This window comes from Pongo abelii, chromosome 17 (genome assembly GCF_028885655.2).
Source record: "Pongo abelii isolate AG06213 chromosome 17, NHGRI_mPonAbe1-v2.0_pri, whole genome shotgun sequence".
NCBI lineage: Eukaryota > Metazoa > Chordata > Mammalia > Primates > Hominidae > Pongo > Pongo abelii.
Genome location: NC_072002.2, coordinates 50,520,776 through 50,546,117, shown reverse-complemented (window position 1 = coordinate 50,546,117; position 25,342 = coordinate 50,520,776). Strand labels below are relative to the sequence as shown.

At 42.8% G+C, this 25,342-nt stretch overlaps 1 protein-coding gene across 2 annotated transcripts in view; it reads right to left on the bottom strand.

The window, feature by feature from the left end:
• Positions 1 to 25,342, bottom strand: part of MOCOS (molybdenum cofactor sulfurase) — a 75,084-nt gene that overhangs the window by 35,403 nt on the left and 14,339 nt on the right. For both annotated transcript variants that reach the window (XM_024236071.3, XM_054538204.2), the window contains exons 5-9: positions 24,228 to 24,304; positions 22,163 to 22,362; positions 13,935 to 14,051; positions 11,453 to 11,914; positions 7,254 to 7,416 (exon numbers count right to left, since the gene is read on the bottom strand). In XM_024236071.3, coding sequence (XP_024091839.2) covers positions 7,254 to 7,416; positions 11,453 to 11,914; positions 13,935 to 14,051; positions 22,163 to 22,362; positions 24,228 to 24,304 — 1,019 coding nt within the window. The remainder of the gene's footprint in view (positions 1 to 7,253; positions 7,417 to 11,452; positions 11,915 to 13,934; positions 14,052 to 22,162; positions 22,363 to 24,227; positions 24,305 to 25,342) is intronic.

The window sequence follows — 25,342 nt, the reverse complement described above, 5'->3', positions numbered from 1 at the left end:
GCTGGGATCATGCCACTGTACTCCAGCCTGGATGACAGAGCGAGACTCCATCTCAAAAAAAAAAAAAATTAGCTGGGCATGGCAGCACATATCAGTAGCCCCAGCTACTTGGTAGGGTAAGGCAGGAGGATCACTTGAACCCAGGAGTTCAAAGCTGTAATGAGCTATGATCATGTCACTGCACTCCAGCCTGGGCAACAGAGTGAGACCACATCTCTTAAAATATACACATATGTGTTAAAAGATACAAATATGGGCCAGGGGTGGTGGCTCATGCCCATAATTCCAACACTTTGGGAGGCCAAGGAAGATGGATTGCTTAAGTTCAGGAGTTCGAGACCAACCTGAGCAACATGGTGAAACCCTGTCTCTAAAAAAAAAATACAAAAATTAGCCAGGCATGGTGGCATGTGTCTGCTTAGGACTTAGCTTAGGACTACTCAGGAGGCTTAGGTGGGATGATTGCTTGAGCCTAGGTGGCAGAGTTTGCAGTGAGTCAAGATCACACCACTGTACTCCAGCCTGGGCAATAGAGCAAGACCCTGTCTCAAAAAAAAAAAAAAAGATACACATTATGAATAGATTAAATCCTGACAACCATACGTAAAGTATGGGGAGCAAAGCTTAAAGTGTAGAGTTATGTATGTGATTAAACTTGCTGTCAGCTTAAAACAGACTGCTATAACTCTAAGATATTTTATGTAAGCCTTGAAATAACTACACACCAAAAAAAAAAAAAAAACTATAGAAGTTACACAAAAAGGAAAAGACAAAGGAATTAAAGCCCATCAATATAAAATATCAACAAAACACAAAGACAGCAAGAGGTGAAAAGACAGACAAAAGAACTATAAGACTAACAGAAAACAACTAGCCAAATGGCAATATTAAATCCTTATCAATAATTACTCTAAATGTATTTGATTGAACTCTCCAATCGAAAGACTTAGAGTGGCTGAATAAAAAAAAAAAGCATAAAAAGACATAAAAAAAAAAAAACCCAACTGTATGCTGTTTAAAAGGAACTGACTATAGGTTTAAGGATATACATAGACTGAAAGTAAACAGATGGAAAAAGATATTCCATGCAAATGGTAACCAAAAGAGAGTAGGAGTGGCTATAATTATATCCATTAAAATGGACTTTAAGTCAAAAACTGTCACAAGAGATAAGGAAGGACATTTTATGATGATAAAACGATCAATCCACCAGGAATATATAACAGTTATATATGCACCCAACATCAGAGCACCTAAATACATACAGCAAATATTGACAGAACCGAAAGGAGAAATAGACAGCAAAACAAAAATAAATTCAATAATGGACAGAACATGCAAACTGAAGATCAATAAGGAAAAGGAGGACTTGAATCATACTGTAGACCAAATGGACCTAACAAACATACATAAAACGTTTCACCCAACAGCAGAAGAATACACATTCTTCTAAGGCACACACGCATCTTTCTCCAGGATAGATCACGTTAGGTCTTAAAACAAGACTTAAAAAAAAAAAAAAAGACAATGAATTTAAAAAGACTGAAATCATATCAAGTTTCTGACCACAGTGAAATGAAACTAGAAATAGTAGCAGCAAGAAAATGGAAAAATTCACAAATATGTGGAAATGAAACAACACACTCTTAAATGACCATTTGATCAGAGAAGAAAATTTTAAAAATTATAAAATACCAAAGACAAACGAAAACATAAAATATCAAAATTTATGGGATATGGCAAAAGCAGTACTAAATAGTAAGCTCATGGAAGTAAGTGTCTACAGTAAAAAAGAAGAAAGATCTCAAACAACCTAATTTTACACCACAAGGAGCCAGAAAAAGGAGAACAAAGTAAACCCAAATGTAGCACAAGGAAGGAAACAACAAAGATTGCAACGGAAATAAATAAAATAGAAAAATGGAAAACATTAACAAAACTAAGTTGGATTTTTGAAAAACAGAACTGACAAGCTTTTATCTAGACTAAGAAAAATAGAAAACTCTCCGGGCGCGGTGGCTCACGCTTGTAATCTCAGCACTTTGGGAGGCCAAGGCAGGCAGATCACGAGGTCAAGAGATCGAGACCATCCTGGCCAACATGGTGAAACCCTCTCTCTACAAAAAGTACAAAAATTAGCTGGGCATGGTGGTGCGCACCTGTAGTCCCAGCTACTCGGGAGGCTGAGGCAGGGGAATCACTTGAACCCAGGAGGCGGAGGTTGCAGTGAGCCAAGATCATGCCACTGCACTCCAGCCTGGCGACAGAATGAGACTCCGTCTCAAAAACAAACAAACAAAACAAAAAAAAAGAAAAGAAAAATTGAAAACTCAAAATGTGAAATGAAATGAGACACTATAAATAATGCCACAAGAATAAAATATTCCAAGAGATTACTATAATCAACTATATGCCAACAAACTGGATAACCTAGAAGAAATGAATAAATTCCTAAAAACATACCATCTATCAAAACTAAACATGAACAAAATAAAGCCTGAGCAAACCTACAACTAGTATGAAGATTGAATCAGTAATCAAAAACCTCTCAACAAAGAAAAGCCTACATCCAAATGGCTTCACTGGTGAATGCTATCAAATATTTAAAGAAGAATTAATACTAAATCTTCTCAAACTCTACTTAAAAACTAAGAGGAGGGAACATTCCCAAACTCATTTTATGAGGCCAGCATTATCTTGATACTAAAGGCAGGCAAAGACAACTGCAGGCCAATATCCCTGATGAATATAAACACAAACATCCTCAACAAAACGGAATCTAACAGTACATTAAAAGGATCATACACCATGAGAAAGTGAGCTTTATTCCTGGGATGTAAGGACGATTCAACATATGAAAATCAATTAATGTGACCTACTACATTAACAGAATAGAGGAGAAAATTACATAATCATCTCAATGGACACAGAAAAAGCATTTGACAAAATTCAGCACCCTGTCATAATAAAAACTCAATAACCTAGGAATAGAACATGTTACCTCAAGATCATAAATGCCATATGAAAAGCCTACAACTAACATTATACTCAATGACGGAAAACTGAAAACTTTTTCTCTAAGATCAGGAACAAGGCAAAGAAGCCCTTTCTTGCCTCCACTATTTGACATAGTACTGGAAGTTCTAGTCAGAGCAATTAGGCAAGAAAAAGAAATAAAAGACATTCAAATTGGAAAAGGGAAGTAAAATTGTCCTTGTTTGATCAAAAAACATGATCTTATATATTCAAAAAATTCTAAATACTCCATTTTAAAAAACTGTTAAACTAATAAATGAATTCAGTAAAGTTGCAGGATACAGGATACACATCAACATACAAAAATCTATTGCATTTCTATACACTAAAAACAAACTCTCTGAAAAGGAAATAAGAAAACCAATCCCACTTATAATAGCACAAAAAAAGAGTACAATACCTAGAAATAAACTCATCTAGACCAGGCATGGTGGCACATGCCTGTTGTCCCAGCTACTCAGGAGGCTGAAGCAGGAGGATTGCTTGAGCCCAGGAGTTCAAGGCTGCAGTGAGTTGTGATCATGCCACTGTACTCCAGTCTGGGCAACAGAGTGAGACCCTAAATCTCTTTTAAAAGAACAAAAGAAACTTACCTAAGGAGGTGAAATACTCACATTCTGAAAACTACAAAACATTGATGAAAGAAATTAAATAAGACACAAACAAGAAATTAAACAAATGGAAAGGCATTCCATGTTCATGGATTAGAAGAATTAATATTGTTAAAATGTCTATAGAGCCCAAAGCAATCCACAGATTCAATCCAATCCCTATCAAAATCGCAATGGCATTTTTTTACCGAAATAGAAAGAACAATCCTAAAATTCATATAGACCCACAAAAGATGACAAATAAACTAATTAATCTTGAGAAAGAAGAACAAAGCTGGAGTTGTCACAGTTCCTGATTTTAAAATATATCACTATAGCTATAGTAATCAAAGCAGTATGGTACTGGCACAAAGACAGATATATAGACTAATGAAACAGGATAGAGAGTCCAGATATAAATCCATGCATATATGGTTAGGTGATCTTTGGAAAGGGTGTCAAGAAAACACGATGGAGAAAAGATATCTTTTCAACAAATGGTGTTGGGAAAACTGGATATCCACATGTAAAAGAATAAAATTGGACCCTTATCTTACATCATACAAAAATTTCAACCCAAAATGGATTAGAGATTTAAGCACAAGATCGCAAAATGTAAAGCTCCTGGAAGAAAACATAGGGGAAAAACTTCATGACATTGGTCTTGGCAATAACTTTGTGAATATGACACCCAAAGCACAAATAACAAAAATAAAAATACACAAATGGGACTATATCCAACTAAAAAGCTTCTGCACAGCAAAGGGAACAATTAAAAAAGCGAAAAGGCAACCTGTGGAACGGGAGAAAATATTTTCAAACCATTTATCTGAAAAAGTAGTTAACCTCCAAGATATATAAGGAACTCATACAACTCAGCAGTAAACAAACAAACAAAAAACCAAATAACCTAATTTAAAAATGGGTTAGTGGCTGGGAGCAATGGCTCACGCCTGTAATCCCAGCACTCTGGGAGGCCGAGGCAGGCAGATCACAAGGTCAGGAGATCGAGACCATCCTGGCTAACACAGTGAAACCCCGTCTCTACTAAAAATACAAAAATTAGCCAGGCGTAGTGGCGGGCGCCTGTAGTCCCAGCTACTGGGAAGGCTGAGGCAGGAGAATGGCGTGAACCTGGAAGGCAGAGCTTGCAGTGAGCCGAGATCGCACCACTGTACTCCAGCCTGGGCGACAGAGCAAGACTCTGTCTCTAAAATAAATAAATAAATAAATAAAATTTTAAAAAAAAATGGGTTCAAGACCTGAATAGGTATTTCTAGGTATTTCTCCAAAGAAGATGTACTAATGGTCAATGGGTATATGGAAAATGTTTAACATCACTAATAATGAGGGAAATGCAAATTAAAATCAAAATGAGATATCACTCTACCCCTGTCAGGATGGCTATCGTCAAAAGAAAACAAACAAAAGACAGTAAGTGTTGGCGAGAATGTGGAAAAAACTTGAGCCCTTGCAACCACTGGTGGGTATGTAAAATTTTTCAGTCAATATGAAAAACAATATTGAGATTCCTTAGAAAATTAAAAATAAAACTACCAAATGATCCAGTGATCCCACTTCTGGGTACTTATCCAAAATAATTTCAACCAGGATACTGAAGAGATATTAGCACTCCCAATGTTCATTGCAGCTTTATTTCCAATAGCCAAGATATGGATACAATCTAAATGTCCATTAAGAGATGAATAAAGTAAATATGGTATACTCATTTAACAGAATACCACTCAATCTTAAAAGAGATTCTGCAATATGTGACAACAGACAATTTAAACAAATGGGATATTAGGGCCAGCGCAGTGGCTTATACCTGTAATCCCAGCACTTTGGGATGCCAAGGTGGGCAGATCACCTGAGGTCGGGAGTTCGAGACCAGCCTTATCAACATGGAGAAACTCTGTCTCTACTAAAAATACAAAATCAGCCAGGCGTGGTGCTGCATGCCTGTAATCCCAGCTACTCGGGAGGCTGAGGCACGAGAATCGTTTGAACCCAGGAGGCAGAGGTTGCAGTGAGCCAAGGTCATGCCATTGCACTCCAGCCTGGGCAACAAGAGTGAAACTCCGTCTCAAAAAAAAAAAAAAAGGGGATATCAAGACTCATTCTATAACTCTAGTAATAACACTGGCCTCTTGGTTCAAGGAAAAATAAACCACGGGAACAGAACAGAACAGAACACTTACAGCCAAGAAACACAATCGTGAATATATGGAAATGTTATATATCACAAAAGTACAACTGCAAGTTAGGGAGGAAATGGGAATGTTCTAAAAATGGTAAGTGGGATGGGAAAGGAGGAGGAGTAAGACTCAGGAGAGGTCCACAGGAAATTTCTGCTGTATCTGTAATGTCTTTTATCTTTTTTTAACCCAGCACCACAACTGCTATGTAATGTTTTATGTATGTATGTATGTATGTATGTATATTAAAAAAGAAAAGGAAGAGGAAGAGGAGGACCTAAAGGAAATGTGGCAAATGTTAAGATTTGCTAAAATTGAATGCTGTAATTGTGTATTATTCTTTACACCTGTGCTGTCCAACACTGTAGCATAGCTACATGTAGCTATTTAAATTAATTAAAATTAAGTAAAATTTAAAATTCAGTTCTAGTGTCCCACTAGCCACAATTCAATAGTCACAAGTGACTGGTGGCCACTAAACTGGACAAGGTATAATTTGAACATTTTCATCATCACAGAAAGTTCTACTAAACAGAGCGGGCCTATACTTTTCTATAGGTTTGATCATTCATATCACTCATAACAAAATCAACAAGGACGAATTAAAGCCTGCAGTATACATGATGATGAGTGAAGAAAATAAAAGAAACTTAACTAAAAAGGACATCATCTAATTAATATAAAGTTTATACCTCTTTTTTTTTTTTTTTTTTTTTCTTTGAGACATCATCACCCTCTGTCGCCCAGGCTGGAGTGCAGTGGTGCGATCTGGGCTCACTGCAGCCTCCACCTCTGGGGCTCAAGCGATACTCCTGCCTCAGCCTCCCAAGTACCCAAGCAGCTGGGATCACAGGCGTGTGCCACTATGCCCAGCTTCTTTATGTATTTTTAGTAGAGAAGGGGTTTCGTCATGTTGGCCAGTCTGGTCTCGAACTTTTGACCTCAAGTGATCTGCCCACCTCGGCAGTGCTGGGATTACAAGTGTGAGCCACCACATCTGGCCCCTCTTTACTGTCTGATTGGACTGTCAGATCTTTCTCTCTCCCGAAATTTCCCAAAATCAAGGGGAACAAACTCTTTGTTGCATTTCCTAGACACTATTTCCCTTACTTTCAGGTTATTTTACCCATTTTTTCCCTTGAGACGAGGTCTTGCTCTGTTGCCCAGGCCGGAATGCAATGGCACGATCTCGGTTCACTGCAACCTCCACCTCCCGGGTTCAAGTGATTCTTGTGCCTCGGCCTCCTGAGCAGCTGAGATTACAGGCACGTGCTACCACGCCCAGGATAATTTTTTATTTTTTTGTAGAGATGAGGTCTCACTGTATTGCCCAGGCTGATGGGTTATTCTAACACTTGGTAGAGTATTTCATGTGAGTATAAAAGCTGCTCTTGGGAGCTGGTCTGTGAAAATGAAGCAGTTTTCCCACCTTTGGCTTTGATGACCATGATCCTTTGCTGCAGGTCGATGAAGGGCTGAATCAGACAGAGCCGCGGTTCCTGCTTCTGACTCAGGCAAACACCATTGTGATTCACAACCATCCAGCTCCGGTCATATAGCAGCCCTTGGTTTCCTACAGGCCACCTGGTTACCTAAACAAAAAGGTAGACGTGTCTTAGGCCAGGGTTCCCCAAAGTTGGTCTTCACCTGTTTGTACAGTGGCTACACAAACACAGATAGACTTCATGAATTCAGCACCTACTCTGGAAGGAAGAAAGGGAGGAAGAGAAGAAACTAAAACAGAGAGGACAATGCAAAGAAGATGATGTAGGAGCTGGATATCTCCCATTCAGCCTCCAGGTCCACACTCCACCCTTCTCCACTTCAAGCCATGTTTTAAGTAGGTAATGCCTGACATTCAGAGAGTACAAGAGTCTACAGTGAAAAGCAAGCCTCCTTTCCCAGCTGGCTCCAGCCATTGCTCTTTTTTTGCTGCTATTTTATTTGTTTGTTTGTTTTTAAATTGGAGTCTTGCTCTGTCACCCAGACTGGAGTGTAGTGGTGCAATCTCAGCCCATTGCAACCTCTGCCTCCTGGGTTTAAGCTATTCTCCTGCCTCAGCCTCCTGAGTAGCTGGGATTACAGGCACCTGCCACCATGCCCGGCTAATTTTTGTGTTTTTAGTAAAGACAGGGTTTCACCATGTTAGCCAGGCTGGTCTCAAACTCCTGACCTCAAGTGATCCATCTGCCTTTGCCTCCCAAAGTTCTGGAATTAGTGGCATGAGCCACCACGCCCACCTCTTTGCTCTTGTATATCCTTCCTTAGCAGTGGTGCCTGTCCAGGTATTTCATAATAGTATAGACATATTTTTCTATGAAAAATATAAAAAATCAGCTGAGAAAATTGCTTGAATCTAGGAAGCGGAGGTTGCAGTGAGCCAAGATCATGTCATTGCACTCCAGCCTGGGCGACAAGAGTGAGACTCTGTGTCAAAAAAATAAAAATAATAATAGCCAGGCATGGTGGCTCATTCCTATAATCCCAGCATTTTGGGAGGCTGAGGTGGGCAGATCACGAGGTCAGGAGTTCAAGACCATCCTGGCTGACATGGTGAAACCCCATCTCTACTAAAAATACAAAAATTAGCCAGGCGTGATGGCAGGCGCCTGTAGTCCTAGCTGCTCTGGAGGCTGAGGCAGGAGAATCGCTTGAACCTGGGAGGCGGAGCTTGCAGTGAGCCAAGATCGCACCACTGCACTCCAGTCTGGGCGACAGAGCGAGACTTCATCTCAAAAATAAATAAATAAATAAATAAATAAACAAAAAAACAAATAAATAAAATAAAATAAAGTGAGTAGAGCTGGGCATAGTGGCTTATGTCTGTAATGCCAGCACTTTGGGAGGTTGAGGCAGGGCAATCACTTGAGGCCAGGAGTTCAAGACCAGCCTGGTCAACATAGCAAGACCCTGTCTCTAAAAAAATGAAAATTAAAAAGTAGCCGGGCATGGTGGTGTGTGCCTGTAGTCTCAGCTACTCAAGAGGCAGAGGCAGGGGGATAGCTTGAGACCAGGAGTTCAAAACTGCAGTGAGTTTGATGGCAGCACTGTATTCCAGCCTGGGAGACAGAGTGAGATCCCATCTTGAAAAAATAATAATAATCAAATGAAACAATGAATAAAGTGAGTAGCAAGTAAGAAATCTTTCAGCACAGAAGAAAACTCCCTGAGAAACTAGTTTTAAACTGTTTCCCCAAAAAGAAGCTGGCTTTTTCGAAGACCCAGAAAATAAGGTACAAATGTTCTTCCTGGTGGTGTGTTTCTCTAAAAGAAAAAAAAAAAAGCCATAAAAGGTAAAATTGAATTTGACAGAATCTGCTGATGGAAAAAATTAAAACCACCAGTTAGGTGGGAATAGGCATCAAAAGCTGACATCACAGAATAACAAGAGGCATTGATTATTTCTAACTTTGCTTGTTTTCCTTCCATCAGGGTCTCTGAAGTACAGTTTCCCTGTATAAGAGGTGTAGCCGTCCCACCAGCAGCTCCCTCCTGCCGCTCCTTCCACCACATCTCTGGGTTCACCTACCACAGATGCCAAGCCTTGTCACCCCATCCTGCTTTTGCAAGATGGTGAGATCCTAAACTAATGGAGATGATGTTCTTTGGGTTGACCATTCTGGTATGGAAGGTCAGCTGTGGAGCAATAGAAGCTGCTTCATGTAATTGTGAGAAGGGCCCAAGCTCAGAAACAGAGGCCCACATTGAGGAAAGGCTGCAGCATCCTCACAAGATGTCGTGGTGGTTCCCTAAGCCCTCTGGGGGTTTAGCTGGGAATAAACAGCTGTGGGTTACATTCTGTAAGTTTCATTCATCCCTTCCACTTATTTCCTAAGCTACTAGACCAATTCCGTCTTCATCTCGTTTCTTCTTTGAACCTTTATTTTAGCAAGGATATGCTTTCTCTGAGTACAGAGAGAATTAGTCCAATTTCATCTCTGCTGGCTTCCTGCTCCTGCCCTTTGCAGGAGCGGTTGTCCACAGGTTAGGTTTTAACAGCACCAGCGTGTGATAGCACGGGTGCAATGTCCCTTCAATGAGGGCTTTTCCTGAGCCAGCTGTCTGCTGAAGAAGGGTGTGGACAAAGGCAAAGGTTCAGAGTTCCAACCACAGAACTGGTCATAGATGTCCCTGTAGTGCACACACAAGGGAGCCCAGCTACCCTCAGTAGTAAAGATGCAAAAAAAAAAAGTGATATTATTTACTGATGCCACAATTTAGAAAAATTAAAATTTAATATTTTTAATATACTTTAAGCTTAAATAAAAGTAGTTACAGTGCACGGAGCTCCCATAAACCTTTCACTCCAATTCTGATTGTTGACTTTTCTAAATCATTTGAGAATAAGTTGCAAAATAATGTCTCATCACCCCCATAATACTCTACTGTACATATTCTAAGTATAAGGACACTCTCTGACATAACCCCAGTACAACCATCAAAATTAGGAATTACTGTTGACCTGATATTACAACTAACCAATAGACTCCATTCAGATTCCACCTCTGCTGTCTGCATTGAATATCACGTTGCATACATTTGTCAGGTCTCTCTAGTCTCCTTCAGTCTTCTCTTGTCTTTCACAACCATGATGTTTTTGAGGAGTACAGTCCAGCTACCTTGCTAAATGTCTCTTAATTTGGGATTATCTGAGCTTCCTTATTATTTCTGCATTTTTGGTAGGAATGCCACAGGACCAACGCTATGTTCTTCTCTGTGCATCCCAGGAGACACACCCCATTCATTCGTCCCAATGTTGGTGATGTCAACTTTTGCTACTTGGTTAACATGGGGTCTATTAGGTTTCTCCATTGTAAAATTCATCAATAAGTAGGTGGTACTTACTAATTAATAAGTATTTTATGGAGAGATATTTTCAGAATATGCAGATATCCTGTTACTTATCAAATTTTCATTCATTAGATTTAGCATCTATTGATGACTATTGCCTAAATCAATTATTGGCATGATGGTTGCAAAGTGGTAGTTTTTAAAATTCTATCATTGATTTATTAGTTGGTATCCTATAGTAGGGTTGAGCTTCTTCTCTATTTATTCGCTAATTCATTTTTACTTTCTACTGGACTCATGGATTCCTGTGTTTCTCAAATGCTCACCACTCATCACTATCAGTACTTATTTTGATGTACATATTGCCAAAGACTTGGCCAATGGGAGCTCCTTCAAGCTGGCTCTTGTGTCCTTTTGACGTATCTTCAGGTCACCTGGGCAAAGTGCTTAACCTCAAAACCCTCAGGCTCCATATCTATAAAATAGGGATAATATTACTATCCACCTCATCTTTCACCATTTTAAGGATCAAATGAAACAAATAAACACATACAATGCTTCAGCACACAGCCAGCACACACATTCAGTGAAAGTTGCAGCTATAACTAATAAGAGTAATGACACATTCACCACTCAGAAACAGGGTCCTCTCAGGAGTACCCGTGAGCAGTCATGTTCAAAAGTCAGCACAGACCAAGAAAGGGAGAGAGAGAATGGCTTTTCTCACCGCAACACTCTGATGGATGATTTTGATTTTTTTTTCATGCTTTTCTTCACTTTATCAAAAAATAGAGTAAACAAAGAGAAGACTTTCTGTGCTGCTGTGAAAGTCCTTACCTCAAATGCAGCACAGGATTTGATTGGATAGAGGTAAAGGTTAGTGACAACGTGTGGCCCAAGGGCCCCCTCCAGGACTCCTGCAGCTTTCTCTGAAGGAGTCTGCTGGGTTCTGGCGACATCACACACAGGTGGGGCCACAGGCACAGCATTCACAGTAGACGAGTTGTTCCAAACCCTGGAGCCTGTGAGGGCATCTTCCTGAGGGGAGAGGCTACGTCTGCTCATGACAGCAAGTGTAACATCAGCCTGGCTGTCTGCTGATGGGGCTCCAGTCTCCCCGGTGTCAGCATGGGCCTGAGGGACAGGCCAGTCCCCTGATGAGTGCAGGCGGGTGTCTATGATGAACCTAAGAAAGGCCTGGACATCATCCAGCGTCGACATGTATCCAAATGAAATCCTCACAGATCCTGTGGGCTGCCCATCTATGAGGTCCATATTGTCCCCACAGACGTGACCAGCCTAGGATAAGAGGGAAGTGCATCAGCCAGAGTGACCCCTTTCTCATAGAGACATTGGAAACAGTTTGGCAAAATACACTTTGTTAATTTTAAAATTAACCCAGGAAAACAGAACTGCAACATTAACATATGTGCTGTGCGTCTGGGACATACATAGTTCAGCTCTCTACATGCAGGGGACCACTTTCTGGATCTCATTTTGCACAGCTGTAAATTGGGACCAATATCAATCTCAAGGGGCCATTAAAAAGTTTAATAGAAATACTTCATGGAAAGCATTTTCCTAGAGCCAGGCACAGGGCTAGCTCACAGAGGGGTCAAAACACAGACTAAGGTTTCAGGAGCACCAAAGGGTCAACTTCAAGGTCTACCCAGGGCTGAGATGGGAGAAACATCACTGGTCACTCTCGTTAGCCTCTCAGTACTGAGGGGAGGCCTGCATCCCTGAGAGCTGCCCCTTGGCAACAGGGAAAGGCAGAGATGCTGCCCCTGCAAATGACCAGCCCCGGGCCACTGTGAAGGCCAAGGTCAGCTTGAGTGCCCCTGCAGGGAGGTGGGGAAGAAGGGCAGGAGAATCTCAGCCTCTGAGCCCGGCTGCCTGGTGTTGGTCACTGGTAAGCACAGTGCATGGAGCAGTCCTGGACAAACCTCGGTGCTGGATCCGGGTCAGACACCCGAAGAAATGGAGCCACAGCGTTCCATAGGACCAAATATTCTATCTGGAGCTGTGTTTGTGTTCTGAGCCTCCCTCTCTCTATTTCTTCTCCTGCCCCTCTCCTATCTTCTCCCTCTCCTTCTCTCCTATCCCTTTTTCTTTTTAAACAAAACTCAGTTCATGGTTAGTTGAGATCTAGTATATACAATATTTCACGGCAACCAAAGGAAAATCAAATTAGAAACTCAGATCAATAAACACTCTTTGCCACTCAAATTATTCCTAATGAAATGGTTCAAAACAGGCTATACCCTGAAGTGAAAAACTTCAGCCCAGGGGAGAGACAGGGAGGGTGGGGATTCTGGGAGACACAGAATCCCTGGAGCCCTAGAAGAGTTCCACGCCGCACCCAACCCAGATGTCAGCTAACTCTAGCTTGGAGGCTGTACCTCAGGAGGGCTGAACCAGGTAAGGGCACATCCTCACACATTCCTTGTTAACACCCCTCCCTTGCCTTTAAATGGTTGGCCTCAAAGTAAAAAATGAATCCGAAAGTCTGCTATAGAGAGTATCTTGAAGCACTTTCTTTTTTTTTTTTTGAGACTGAGTTTCGCTCTTTTTGCCCAGGCTGGAGTACAATGGCAGAATCTCAGCTCACCACCACACTCTCCACCTCCCGGGTTCAAGCAGTTCTCCTGCCTCAGCCTCCCGACTAGCTGGGGTTACAGGCATGCACCACCACACCTGGATAATTTTATATTTTCAGTAGAGAGAGGGTTTCTCCATGTTGGTCACGCTGGTCATGAACTCCTGACCTCAGGTGACTCACCCACCTCGGCCTCCCAAAGTGCTGTGATTACAGGCATGAGCCACTGCGCCCGGCTTCTTCTTCTTTTTTTTTTTTTTTTTTTTTGGTGGTGGGGGATGGAGTCTTGCTCTGTCACCCAGGCTGGAGTGCAATGGTGTGATCTCAGCTCACTGCAACCTCGCCTCCTGGGCTCAAACAATTCTCCTGCCTCAGCCTCCCAAGTAGCTAGGATTACAGGCACATGCCATCATGCCTGGCTAATTTTTGCATCTTTAATAGGGACAGGGTTTCACCATGTTGGCCAGGCTGGTCTCGAACTCCTGACCTCAGGTGATCCACCTGCCTCGGCCTCCCAAAGTGCTGGGATTACAGGCGTGAGCCACTGCGCCTGGCCTTCTTGAAGCATTTTCCATTTGTATTCCTTTTCCTTTGTACATGCACAGAGTAGGCGTGGAGAAATGAGTATGCAGCAGCAGCCCCCACCCCAGACACGCAGGCAGCAACAGGTGTTGCCGGGTCTCGCTGACCAGCGTCTGGATCGCAGAGCCCTGTACCAACCTGAAAATGCTTCCTGACCATCTCGTTGCTTATGCCCAGGTGCCTCTGGCAGGCCCCGGTGTTACAGAAGCAGCCAGTTCGCAAGTGGATGTTGTAAAGACTGGCCATTTTGTCCACCTGCGGATTTAATGTAACATGGAATGAGCCATTACCAACGTGCAGTTTTACTCTGAGAGATTCAGATCAGGATTTGGACCTCTCTTTCCTAATAATAAAATGATGATACAAGTCTGGAATTGTCCTCTAAAATGATCTATCACAGGTTAAACATTGTTTAAAATGTTTCAGTGGGGCTGGAGACAGTGGCTTCTTGGCATCAGCTGCACAGGGTTGGACCACAGAGCAGGCCCCGCAAAGTGCTATTCCGAGCAGCCCCACCTCAGCTCGCAGCGTGGACTGCAAGTGTTACTGTGTCCATGCTGAGTATAATTGATTTGCTTTTCCTACTTTCTCCAACTTTCGGTTTAATCACAGAATTGCTTTTCAGTCCAGAAGTTCCCAAAGCTCTTTCCTGCCCTCTGAAGGCTCTGGGAGGTGGTTCGCATTCACTGAGCCCCTGGAGATGTTTGCCCCAGCTCCTTCAGGCTGTGAGTCAAGGACTCCATTCCCCAAAGGCCTGGGGTCCCAGTGAGAGTCCTCGCCCTGGGGGCTCAGGCTGAATTCAGGAGGAGGAGTCACTGAACTGCACTCAGGAAAATAAACACATCTTGCTCAGCTGGGTGAGCCTTTGAATTTTTCTCCCTGGGAAGTCACATGTGGGGTGGCCAGAGGTCACCGCGTGGTCAGCCAGGGATCTTGGCTGGGCAGTGATGCCTCCCACAGACCCTTATCAAGACCACGGCAGTCTTCACTTTGGCCTTCTCCTCTGGTGTGTGAGAAGAAGCCATTCTCTGGGTTGAAGTGAGGGGCTTCACATGAACAGTTCTGTTCCTTCACCCTTGGCTAATGGCCCACTGGCATGCAGACCTGCTAGTGAATTCAGGAGTATCCCAGCTCTAAGGTGAGTCCTGGCAGCTCTACTGGGCCTGGCCGACTCCATCTCCAGGTCAGGTTTCCCTTCACAAGGCAACTCCTAGGGAGACCCCCGACCCCCTGTCCAGCTCCCACCAGGCTGAATTAGAGTCCCCGTGGCTGCCCCTCACCCGCTCCCCCATATTCACCATTCCAGTTCCTTTTGCTGTGAAGTAGGCCACCCAAACTAGGGGGAATAAAACAACAACCATTTTATGCACCTCATGGCTACAGTGTGGGAAGAATTCAAACGGGGCATGAAGGAGATGTCTCCTCTCTGTCTCAAAATGTCTGGAGTCTCAGCTAGGAAGACTCAAAGGCTGGGAGTAGTTTGGCATCTGGGGGTTGGGATCATCTGGAGACTCCTTTACTCCTGGGTCTTTCTGGTCCACAGGCTGGAAGGGCTTCAGAATTAGGACCACCAGCCACAGTCCTGAGCTTGGCCTCTCTGTGTGGCTTGGCATCCTTGCAGCACGCACAGCAGCCTCAGGGTGCGAGACAGTAGCTGACAGGGAAACTCCAGGCTCAAAAGCTAGTGTCCCATGGAACAAAGCCAATATGGCATCATCTCTTCTGATCTAGCCTTAGAAGCCATGCAGTGTCATCCTCCCGGCACTCGCTCATAGCTGAGCGAGTCACAGATCAGCCCAGATTCTAGGGGAAGACCCATGGATCCCCAGCCCTCCATGCAGGAGTGTCAAAGTCTCATGGCACTCCATGAGAGGATGTGAGCAGAAGACACTGTTGCAGCCACACTTACCCTTTGTCCTAATTTCCCATTTATGCATCAGTCTCTTCTTGCCCTCAGCCCTGGGGAATCCCACACAGGCCCAGCCTGTGCCCAGCCAGGTGAAGGAGGTTGTTTGCTATGGCAGGATGAGCACAGCATTCAGGGAGGACTGAGAAACTGGCCCAGCTACAATGCCCTGGAGGCTCCCAGCCCGGGAGCCTTTGTGCCCAACATTTATTGAGAACTTACTTTATTCTGGGTCCTGTGCTAAGGGATGTATATATTGTATCTCATTTAATCCTCATATCAACCCTATAATCAGGGTATATTGTTATCCCCATTTCACAGAGTCCTGGAGAGCTTAACTTGCCCAAGTTCACAGAGCTGGCAAGAGGCAGACAGACTCTGAGTCCCCGCTCTTAACCACCATGCAGAGTGACTTCCAACAGTGGGAGAATAAAATTAGAAGCCTGGATATACCAAAACAAGAACCCAAAGCCTTCTCATAGGACCTAAATTCTTTATACAACCCCTGATGAAAAAGAGACAGCTAAACCCAACTGATGTTTCCGAAGGCCACCAAAATCCCTGTGGAAATTCCCATATCATGAAGTTCCCTGAACCTGAAAAAACCGTAACCGCACTTTCTTGAACTGGCACAGTTAGTCATGCCTTAGCCACAGAATCCATTCACACAGTGAGCTTCCTCTACCAAGGCACAGAGGGAGAAACTCATCCTGTGTCTAGCCCCGGGGAATGAGAGTCCCCAGACACCTAGACAGGCAGCCTCACACCCCGGTGATTCCTCTTCTTGGAAGCTTCTTCTCCACCACAAATCCCATGCCCCTGCCACAGCACACACAGTTTTTTGGGTTTTTTTGTTTTTGTTTTTGATTTTGTTTTTGAGACAGAGTCTTGCTCTGTCACCCAGGCTGGAGTGCAGTGGTGCGATCTCAGCTCATGGCAACCTCCACCTCTCGGGTTCAAGTGATTCTCCTGCCTCAGCCTCATGAATAGCTGGGGTTACAGGTGTGTGCCACCACGCCCAGCTAATTTTTGTATTTTTAGTAGAGACAGGGTTTCGCCATGTTGGCCAGGCTAGTCTCCAACTCCTGACCTCAGGTGGTCCACCAACCTCAGCCTCCCAAAGTGCTGGGATTACAGGTGTGAGCCACCACGCCCAGGCACATTTACTTTTGATTCAAGAATAAAACTTACGTTACCAATGACCTAGAATAACATATTTAAGAAGGCAAACCTTTTGCCTCTGATGCATTTTCCACCTTGCCCCCTCCAAAAGCATTTAAAATATTGTGCTTCTTAGTAGTGTCAGGGCTGGTTCTGCCAGTACTGACAGCTGAGGGCAGTGGGGGCGAGGGGTCTACACAGCTGCCATACTCGAGAGACCACCTGTGGCTGTACAGTGTCTGCCCCTGAACACCAGTGAGGACCAACATCTCCCCCCAGAAGAATATTCCCCAAGTGTATTCTTTAGAAAGTTTATGGCTATTCAGAAAAGTGGGGGAAAAGATTCCCTGGGAAATGAATTTTGTTTGGGAAATCTAGGGTTTAACAAATGTGGACTGACTCCCTAACTCATTCTATAAGGACAGCATCATTTTAATACCAAAACATGGCAGAGATACTATGAAGAAAGAAAACTTCAGGCCAATACCCTTGATGAACATAGACACAAAAATCCCAACAAAATACTAATAAATCGAATTCACCAGCACATTAAAGAGCTATTCCAGCCAGGTACAGTGGTGCACACCTGTAATTGCAGCACCTTGGGAGGCTGAGGTGGGCAGATTGATTGAACTCAGGTGTTCAAGACCAGCCTGGGCAACATGACAAAACCCTGTCTCTACAAAAAATATCAAAAAATTAGCCAGGTGTCACTACTGGGTATCTACCCAAAGAAAACGTCATTATGTGGAAAAGACACACGCACACATGTTTATAGCAGCACAATTCACAATTGCAAAAATATGGAACCAACCTCAATGCCCATCAACCAACAAGTGGATAAAGAAAATGTGGTATATATACAACATGGAATACTACTCAGCCATAAAACGAAACAAAACAATGGCCTTTGCAGCAACTTGAATGGAGCTGGAGGCCATTATTCTAAGTGAAATAACTCAGGAATGGAAAACCAAATATCATATGTTCTCACTTATAAGTGGGAGCTAAGGTATGAGGATGCAAAGGCATAAGAATGATATAATGGACTTTGGGGACTCAGTGGGGAAGGGTGGAATGGGGGAGGGATAAAAGACTACATATTGGGTACAATGTGTACACTGCTCAAGTGATGGGTGCACCAAAATCTCAGAAACCATCACCAAAGAACTTATCCATGTAACCAAAAACCACCTATACAATAAAAAACTATTAAAATAAATTAGCTGGGCATGGTGGCATGTTCCTGTAGTCCCAGCTACTCGGGAAGTTGAGGTGGGAGGATCACTTAAGCCAGGGAGGTCAAGGCTGCAGTGAACCAAGATCGTGCCACTGAACTCCAGTCTGGGCGACAGAGTGAAACCAAGTCTCCAAGAAAAAAAAAAAGAAGAAGAAGAGAAAGCTAATCCACCATAATCAAGTAGGCTTTATTCCTGGGATGCAAAGCTGGTTCAACGTACACAAATTAATATATGTGATTTATCACATAAACAGAACTAAAAACAAAAACCACATGATCATCTCAATAGACACAGAAAAGGCTTATAACAAAATTCAGCATCCCTTCTGTTAAAAACTCTCAACAAACAAGGAATCCAAGGAACATACATCAAAATAACAAGACCCATCTATGACAAAACTACACCCAACATCATATTGAATGGGCAAAAGCTGCAAGCACTTCCCTTGAAAACTGGCACAAGATAAGGATGACCTCTCTCACCACTCCTTTTCGACATAATACTGGAAGTCCTAGCCACAGCGATTAGGCAAGAGAAACAAATAAAAGACATCCAAATAGGAAGAGAAGAAGTCAAGCTATCTCTCTTCACTGATAACATGATTCTATACCCGGAAAATCCCATAATCTCTGCCCAAAGGCTCCTAGAACTAATAAACAACTTCAGTAAAGTTTCAGGATACAAAATCAATGCATGAAAATCAGTAGCATTTTTATACATTAATAATGATCAAGCTGAAAGCCAAATCAAGAATGCAATCCCATTTACAATAGCCACAAAAATAATAAAATACCTAGGAATCCACCTTACCAGGGGGGATATCTACAATAAGAATTACAGAATACTGCTAAAAGAAATCAGACACCACACAAACAAATGGAAAAACATTCCATACTCATGGATAGGAAGAATCAGTATTGTTAAGATGGTCATACTGCCCAAAGCAATTTACAGAGTCAATGTTATTCCTATCAAACTACCAATGTCATTTTTCATGGAATTAGAAAAAAAAACTATTCTAAAATTCATATGGAACCAGAAAAGAGCCCAAATAGCCAAAGCAATCCTAAGCAAAAAGAATAAAGCTGAAGGCATCACACTACATGACATCAAACTATACTACAAGGCTACAGTAATCAAAACAGCATGGTTCTAGTACAAAAACAGACACATAAATCAATGGAAAAGGTTAGAGAACCCAGAAATAAAGCCACATGCCTACAACCATCAGATCTTTGACAAAGTAGACAATAACAAGCAATGCGGAAAAGACTCCCTATTCAACAAATGGTGCTGGGATAACTGGCTATAGATATGCAGAAGATTGAAACTGGACCCTTTCCTATCACCACATACAAAAATAAACTCAAGACAGATTAAAGACTTAAATGTAAAACCTGAAACTATAAAAATCCTAGAAGAAAACCTAGGAAATATCATTCTGGACATAGGCCTTGACAAAGACTTCATGATGAAGACTCCAAAAGCAATTGCAACAAAAGGAAAAATTGACAAATGAAGCCTAACTAAACTAATGAACATCGGCACAACAAAAGAAACTATCAACACAGTAAACAGATAACCTATAAAATGAGAGAAAATATTTGCAAACTATGCATCTAATAAAGGTCTAATAACTGGAAGCTATAAGGAACTTAAATCAACAAGCAAAAAACAAAGAACCCCATCAAAAATGGGCAAAGAACATGAACAGACCCTTATCAAAAGATGACATACATGCAGCCAATAGCATATGAAAAAATGTTCGACATCATTAATCATGAGAGAAATGCAAATTAAAACCACAATGAGATACCATCTCACACCAGTCGGAATAGCTATTAAAAGGTCAAAAATTAACATATGCTGGTGAGGTTGTGGATAAAAAGAAACACTTATACACTGCTAGTGGGAATGTAAATTAGCTTAGCCACTGTGGAAAGCAGTTTGGAGATTTCTAAAAGAATTTAAAACAGAACTACCATTGGCCGGGCATGGTGGCTTATGCCTGTAATCCCAGCACTTTGGGAGGCTGAGGCAGGTGGATCACATGAGGCCAGGAGTTTGAGACCAGCCTGACCAACATGGTGAAACCCTGTCTCTACTAAAAATACAAAAATTAACCGAACGTGGTGGTGCACATCTGTCATTCCAGCTACTTAGGAGGCTGAGGCAGGAGAATAAATTGAACCCGGGAGGCAGAGGTTGCAGTGAACCGAGATTGCGCCACTGCACTCCAGCTTGGGCAACAAAGTGAGACTGTCTCAAACAAACAAACAAACAAACAAACAGAACTACCAGTGAATTCAGCCATCCCAATTCCTTAATTAAATTACTGGTGCATACCCAAAGGAATATAAATCATCCTACCATAAAGGCAAATGCACGCATATCTTCATTGCAGCACTTTTCTCAACAGCAAGGACATGGAATCAACCTATATGCCCATCAGTGGTAGACTGGTTAAAGAAAATGTGGTACATTTACACCCTAGGATACTACACAGCCACAAAAAAAATGAAACCAGTCCTTTGCAGCAACATGATACAGCTGGAGGCCATTATCCTAAGTGAATTAACACAGAAACAGAAAACTAAATACTGCATGTTCCCACTTATAAGTAGGAGCTAAACATTGAGTACACATGGACACAAAGAAGAAAACCACGGCCACCGGGGCCTACTTGAGGGTAGAAGATGGTGGGAGGGGAAGATTGAGAAACTACCTATCAGGTACCCATGTAACAGGCCTGCACATGTATCCCCTGAACCTAAAATAAAAGTTGGAAGAACGCCGGGCACAGTGGTTCACGTCTGTAATCCCGGCACTTTGGGAGGCTGAGGCGGGCAGATCACCTGAGGTCAGGAGTTCAAGACCAGCCTGACCAACATGGTGAAACCTCATCTCTACTAAAATATAAAAATTAGCCAGGCATGGTGGCACATGCCTGTAGTCCCAGCTATTCTGGAGGCTGAGGTGAGAGAATCACTTGAACCCGAGAGGTGGAGGTTGCAGGGAGCTGAGATCACGCCACTGCACTCCAGCTTGGGTGACACAGCAAGACTCCATCTCAAAAAAAAAAAAAAAAAAAAAAGTTGGAAGAAAAAATAAAATAAAAATAAAGTGCCAGGTACCTCCCTCGCCCTCTCTCTTGCTTCTCTGGCTGCACATACCAGTTCACATTTGCCTTCCTCCATGGGTGGAAGCAACCTAAGGTGTTCGCCAATGCCCAATCTTCCAGTCAATAGAATCATGAGCCAAATAAAACTTTTTTTCTTTGTTAAAAACAAAATGTGGGCCAGGCACAGTGGCTCACATCTATAATCCCAGCACTTTGGGAGGCCAACACAGGTGGATCACTTGAGGTCAGGAGTTCGAGACCAGCCTAGCCAAAATGGCGAAACCCCGTGTCTACTAAAAATACAAAAATTAGCCAGGTGTGGTGGTGCGTGCCTGTAATCCCAGCTACTTGGAAGGCTGAGGCATGAGAATTGCTTGAACCCAAGAGGCGGAGGTTGCCGTGAGCCAAGATCATGCCATTGCATGCCAGACTGGGTGAAAGAGCGAGACCCCACCTCAAAAAAATAAATAAAAATGTGGATGCAGATGTGCTTTCAAGGAAAAAGCAGCACCGTCTTCCAAACACCCAAAAGTTAATCCGTTCCCCTCGGTGCTGCTCTGGGAGTGACCTTTGGTTCCTGTTGTCCATCTGTGACACCCCATCTGATAACCATCTACTACCATGCCTGAGTGCTCAGTGCAACTCTGGACATTTTAGTGGACCAGGAAGTGAAGTGAACAGCTTATTCAACTATGGCAAAGACCCAACAGTTTCCCACCTGCCATTAGAAGAACTGGCCTCTTTCTTCCCATTTGAAAGTTACCACTTTTGGCTGAGTAAAGAGGACTGAAAAACGAGGGTGAATGAAGGTGGAAAGGCATGTGGCTGAGGGCCTGGTGGCTTCTTCAACAGTGAATGGACTTTGTCACACTGCATTACTCTTGTCTGGAACTAGGACGAGTTGTAATAAGGTCAGCAGGATGGAAAGAAAACCCACCTGGGAGTAACCAATGATGTTCCCTTTGTCATCCAGCACATTAAAATTGATGATTGGGCCCTGAACCTCAGGGCTGCTGAACTCAGAATCGCTGTAAATCCGCACCACAGGGGCTCCATTGGGGTACTGGAGAGAGGACAGGGCCACGTAGGTATACTGAGCCAAGATGAAGGTGTGCTGCTTTATATTCTCCATTCCACCTCAAATCAATCATGAAACACAAGAGAATCATGAGCTTTATGTAAATTCACAATTCACCCATTCTTTTTTTTTTTTTTTTTGAGACAGGGTCTCACTCTGTCACCCAGGCTGGAGTGCAGTGGTACGATCACAGCTCACTGCAGCCTCAACCTCCTGGGCTCAGGTGATCCTCTCACCTCAGCCTCCTAAGTAGCTGGGACGACAGGCATTCACCACCATGCCTGACTAATTTTTGTATTTTTTGCAGAGATGGAGTTTCACCATGTTGCCCAGGCTGGTCTTGAGCTCCTGGGCTCAAGTGATCCACCTGCCTCAGCCTCCCAAAGTGCTGGGATTACAGGCATGAGCCACCACGCCTGGCACCACTAACTCACTTTTAAGAAAACAAGTTTGTTATAACTGGCAAATCTGGACCTCACATTAGTAATTTTAAATGTGTGTAAAGAGTGGATGGTACTGCCCTTGTGACAAATGTTTAGGTCTTTGGTACTGAACAGCAGAATTTTTCCATAGTCATTCCTGTCATCCTCTTTTTTATACATAATGTTACTTAAACATTTAGATATTTAGACCCTTTGGTAACAGATCACAAAATGTATGTTTTTTCCTCTAAACATATTTTTGCTGTTTGTTTTTATTATTAACGTTTAAATCATTTTAACACTACACAAAGCAATGAAGAATACATGCTTCAACATGAATGAACCTTGGAAACATGCTAAGTGAAGCCAGACACAAAAGGACAAATGTTGTATGATTCTACTTAGATGAGTTACCAAGAATAGGCAAATCCACAGAGAAAAAAAGTAGTTCCAAGGGTTGGAAGGGGAGGAGGAAATAGAGAGTTATTGTTTAATGGGTACAGAGTTTCTGTTTGGGGTGATAAAGTTCTGGAAATAGATAGTGGTGATGGTGGCAAGACATTGTTAATGTATTTACTACGACTGGGTTGTACACTTAAAAATAGTTAAAATGGTAAGTTTTATGTTATGTATATTTTACCACAATTTTTATTTTTTAAAAAAGGAACAATCACATAGGAAAAAATCAGCATTTGCCATATTGTGGACTGGTACAGTCAACCTTTGCGTTCCGAGGTGGCTGGCCCTGTTAGACCCTGTCACCTGCAGTTTGGGGGCCCTGTTAATATCTTTCCTTGGAAAGTACTCACTACTCAGTGCCTGTATTTATTAACTCCTCCCTTTGTCCCAGATCATGCCCACTTACCTCCCCGCATTGCCATCAGGGTGACCCTCTCTTCCCGTGAATCCTGTCTGCCCCTATGTTGGGCTAAGGCTAAGGTTAAGGCACTGAAGGGTCCCATTACTGTGACAAAAGAAATCATGCGTCATGCGAAGACCACCGGCAGACACAGTGGTTGGGTGCTCATGGTTAGGCATCAGTATGACCTGGGTTAAATCCTTGCCCTCCTGGTTTCCAGCTCCCTGGCCTGGAAGGCGTTTAACCTCTCTGAGCATCAGCTTATTCATAGGCAGAGCTCCCCCGTGGGGCAGTGGGGAGGACCCAGAAAGGCAAGAGCAGGTAAAGGCCTCAGGATCTGTAACCACTCCCAGGACCCAGGGATGCTCCTCTCATTCTGTGAAGCTAGCAATCTCCTGATTTGGAATGTCTTCTACCTGTTAAAATGTTATTTTAGCTGAAAAAACAAAAAACAATCCAAAAACCCCACCTCATTCTCTTGCTCTCTGAAGTGGTTTTGAAGTTTCTAGGAATCAAATTTAACTGCATGGAGTGCCAGTCACTTCCACAGACTCTGTCTCCTTCACCTGAATCACAGCTGTGCCAGAGCTCCCTCAAGGACACAACAGGAGCAAATTCCACAGGGATAGAAACGTCCACTGACCTGTGAGGCGCTCTAGGGTGTCAAATCCATGTTTTAGCGCGATAACATCAAGGAATGAGATGGTGCCATCTTCAAACCTATAACCACGGGGTGAGGAGAACAGGTCAAGCTGTGGTCAAAACAATCCATGTGCATTTAGTGGTATATAATGAGCTTTAGATTTTAGGCTTAGCTGTTGATACGGTTTGGCTTTATGTCTCCACTCAAATCTCATCTCTAATTGTAATCCCCAGGTGTTGAGGGATGGACCTGGTAGGAGGTGATTGGATCATGGGGGTGGTTTTCCCCTTGCTGTTCTCATTTCGTGATAATGAGTGAGTCCTCACAAGATCTGATGGTTTTATAAATGACAGTTCCCCTGGGCTCTTCTCTGTCTCTCCTGCTGCCTTGTGAAGAAAGTGCCTGCTTCCCCTTCCGCCATGATTTTAAGTTTCCTGAGGCCTCTCCAGCAATGCAGAACTGTGAGCCAATTAAACCTCCTTTGTTTATAAATTACCCAGTCTTGGGTAGTATCTTTATAACAGTGTGAAATTGGACTAATACCGCTGTAATCTGTTAATACCTTCCCTCTGCTGTCTTATAATACTTTGCTCTCCCCTTCAGGATGCGGGGACTTTGTACACCAAGACCTGTCCAGCTGCCTCTGGCCCTGACCCACTCTGCAGTTTTCTTGGGCTGCTCTAAATTTCCTAGGGTGGCCAGGTGTGGTGGCCCATGCCTGTTATCTCAACACTTTGGGAGGCCCAGGTGTGAGGATCACTTGAGGCCAAGAGTTTGAAACTACCTGCCTGTGCAACACAGCGAGACCCCATCTCTACAAAAAATTTTGTTAAACTAGCCAGTTATTAATTGATTGACAATTATTTATTGATCAAATACTTAATAGATTATTTCTTAAAATAAAAGAGGAGTTTTTTGTTTCTGTCAAGGGATGTACTTCACTGAGTTATAAAATACATAAAGTTGAGAACATAGTCAAAGTACTCATTCAATAAACCTTTAGGTTGAGTATTAAATCTCTTGAGTTCTAGTCCTAAGTTCACATGAAAAAAAAATTGGTTTATAATGGTAAATAAATAAATTCAGCTTTCTGGGAATGTTGGCATGTCATCTGT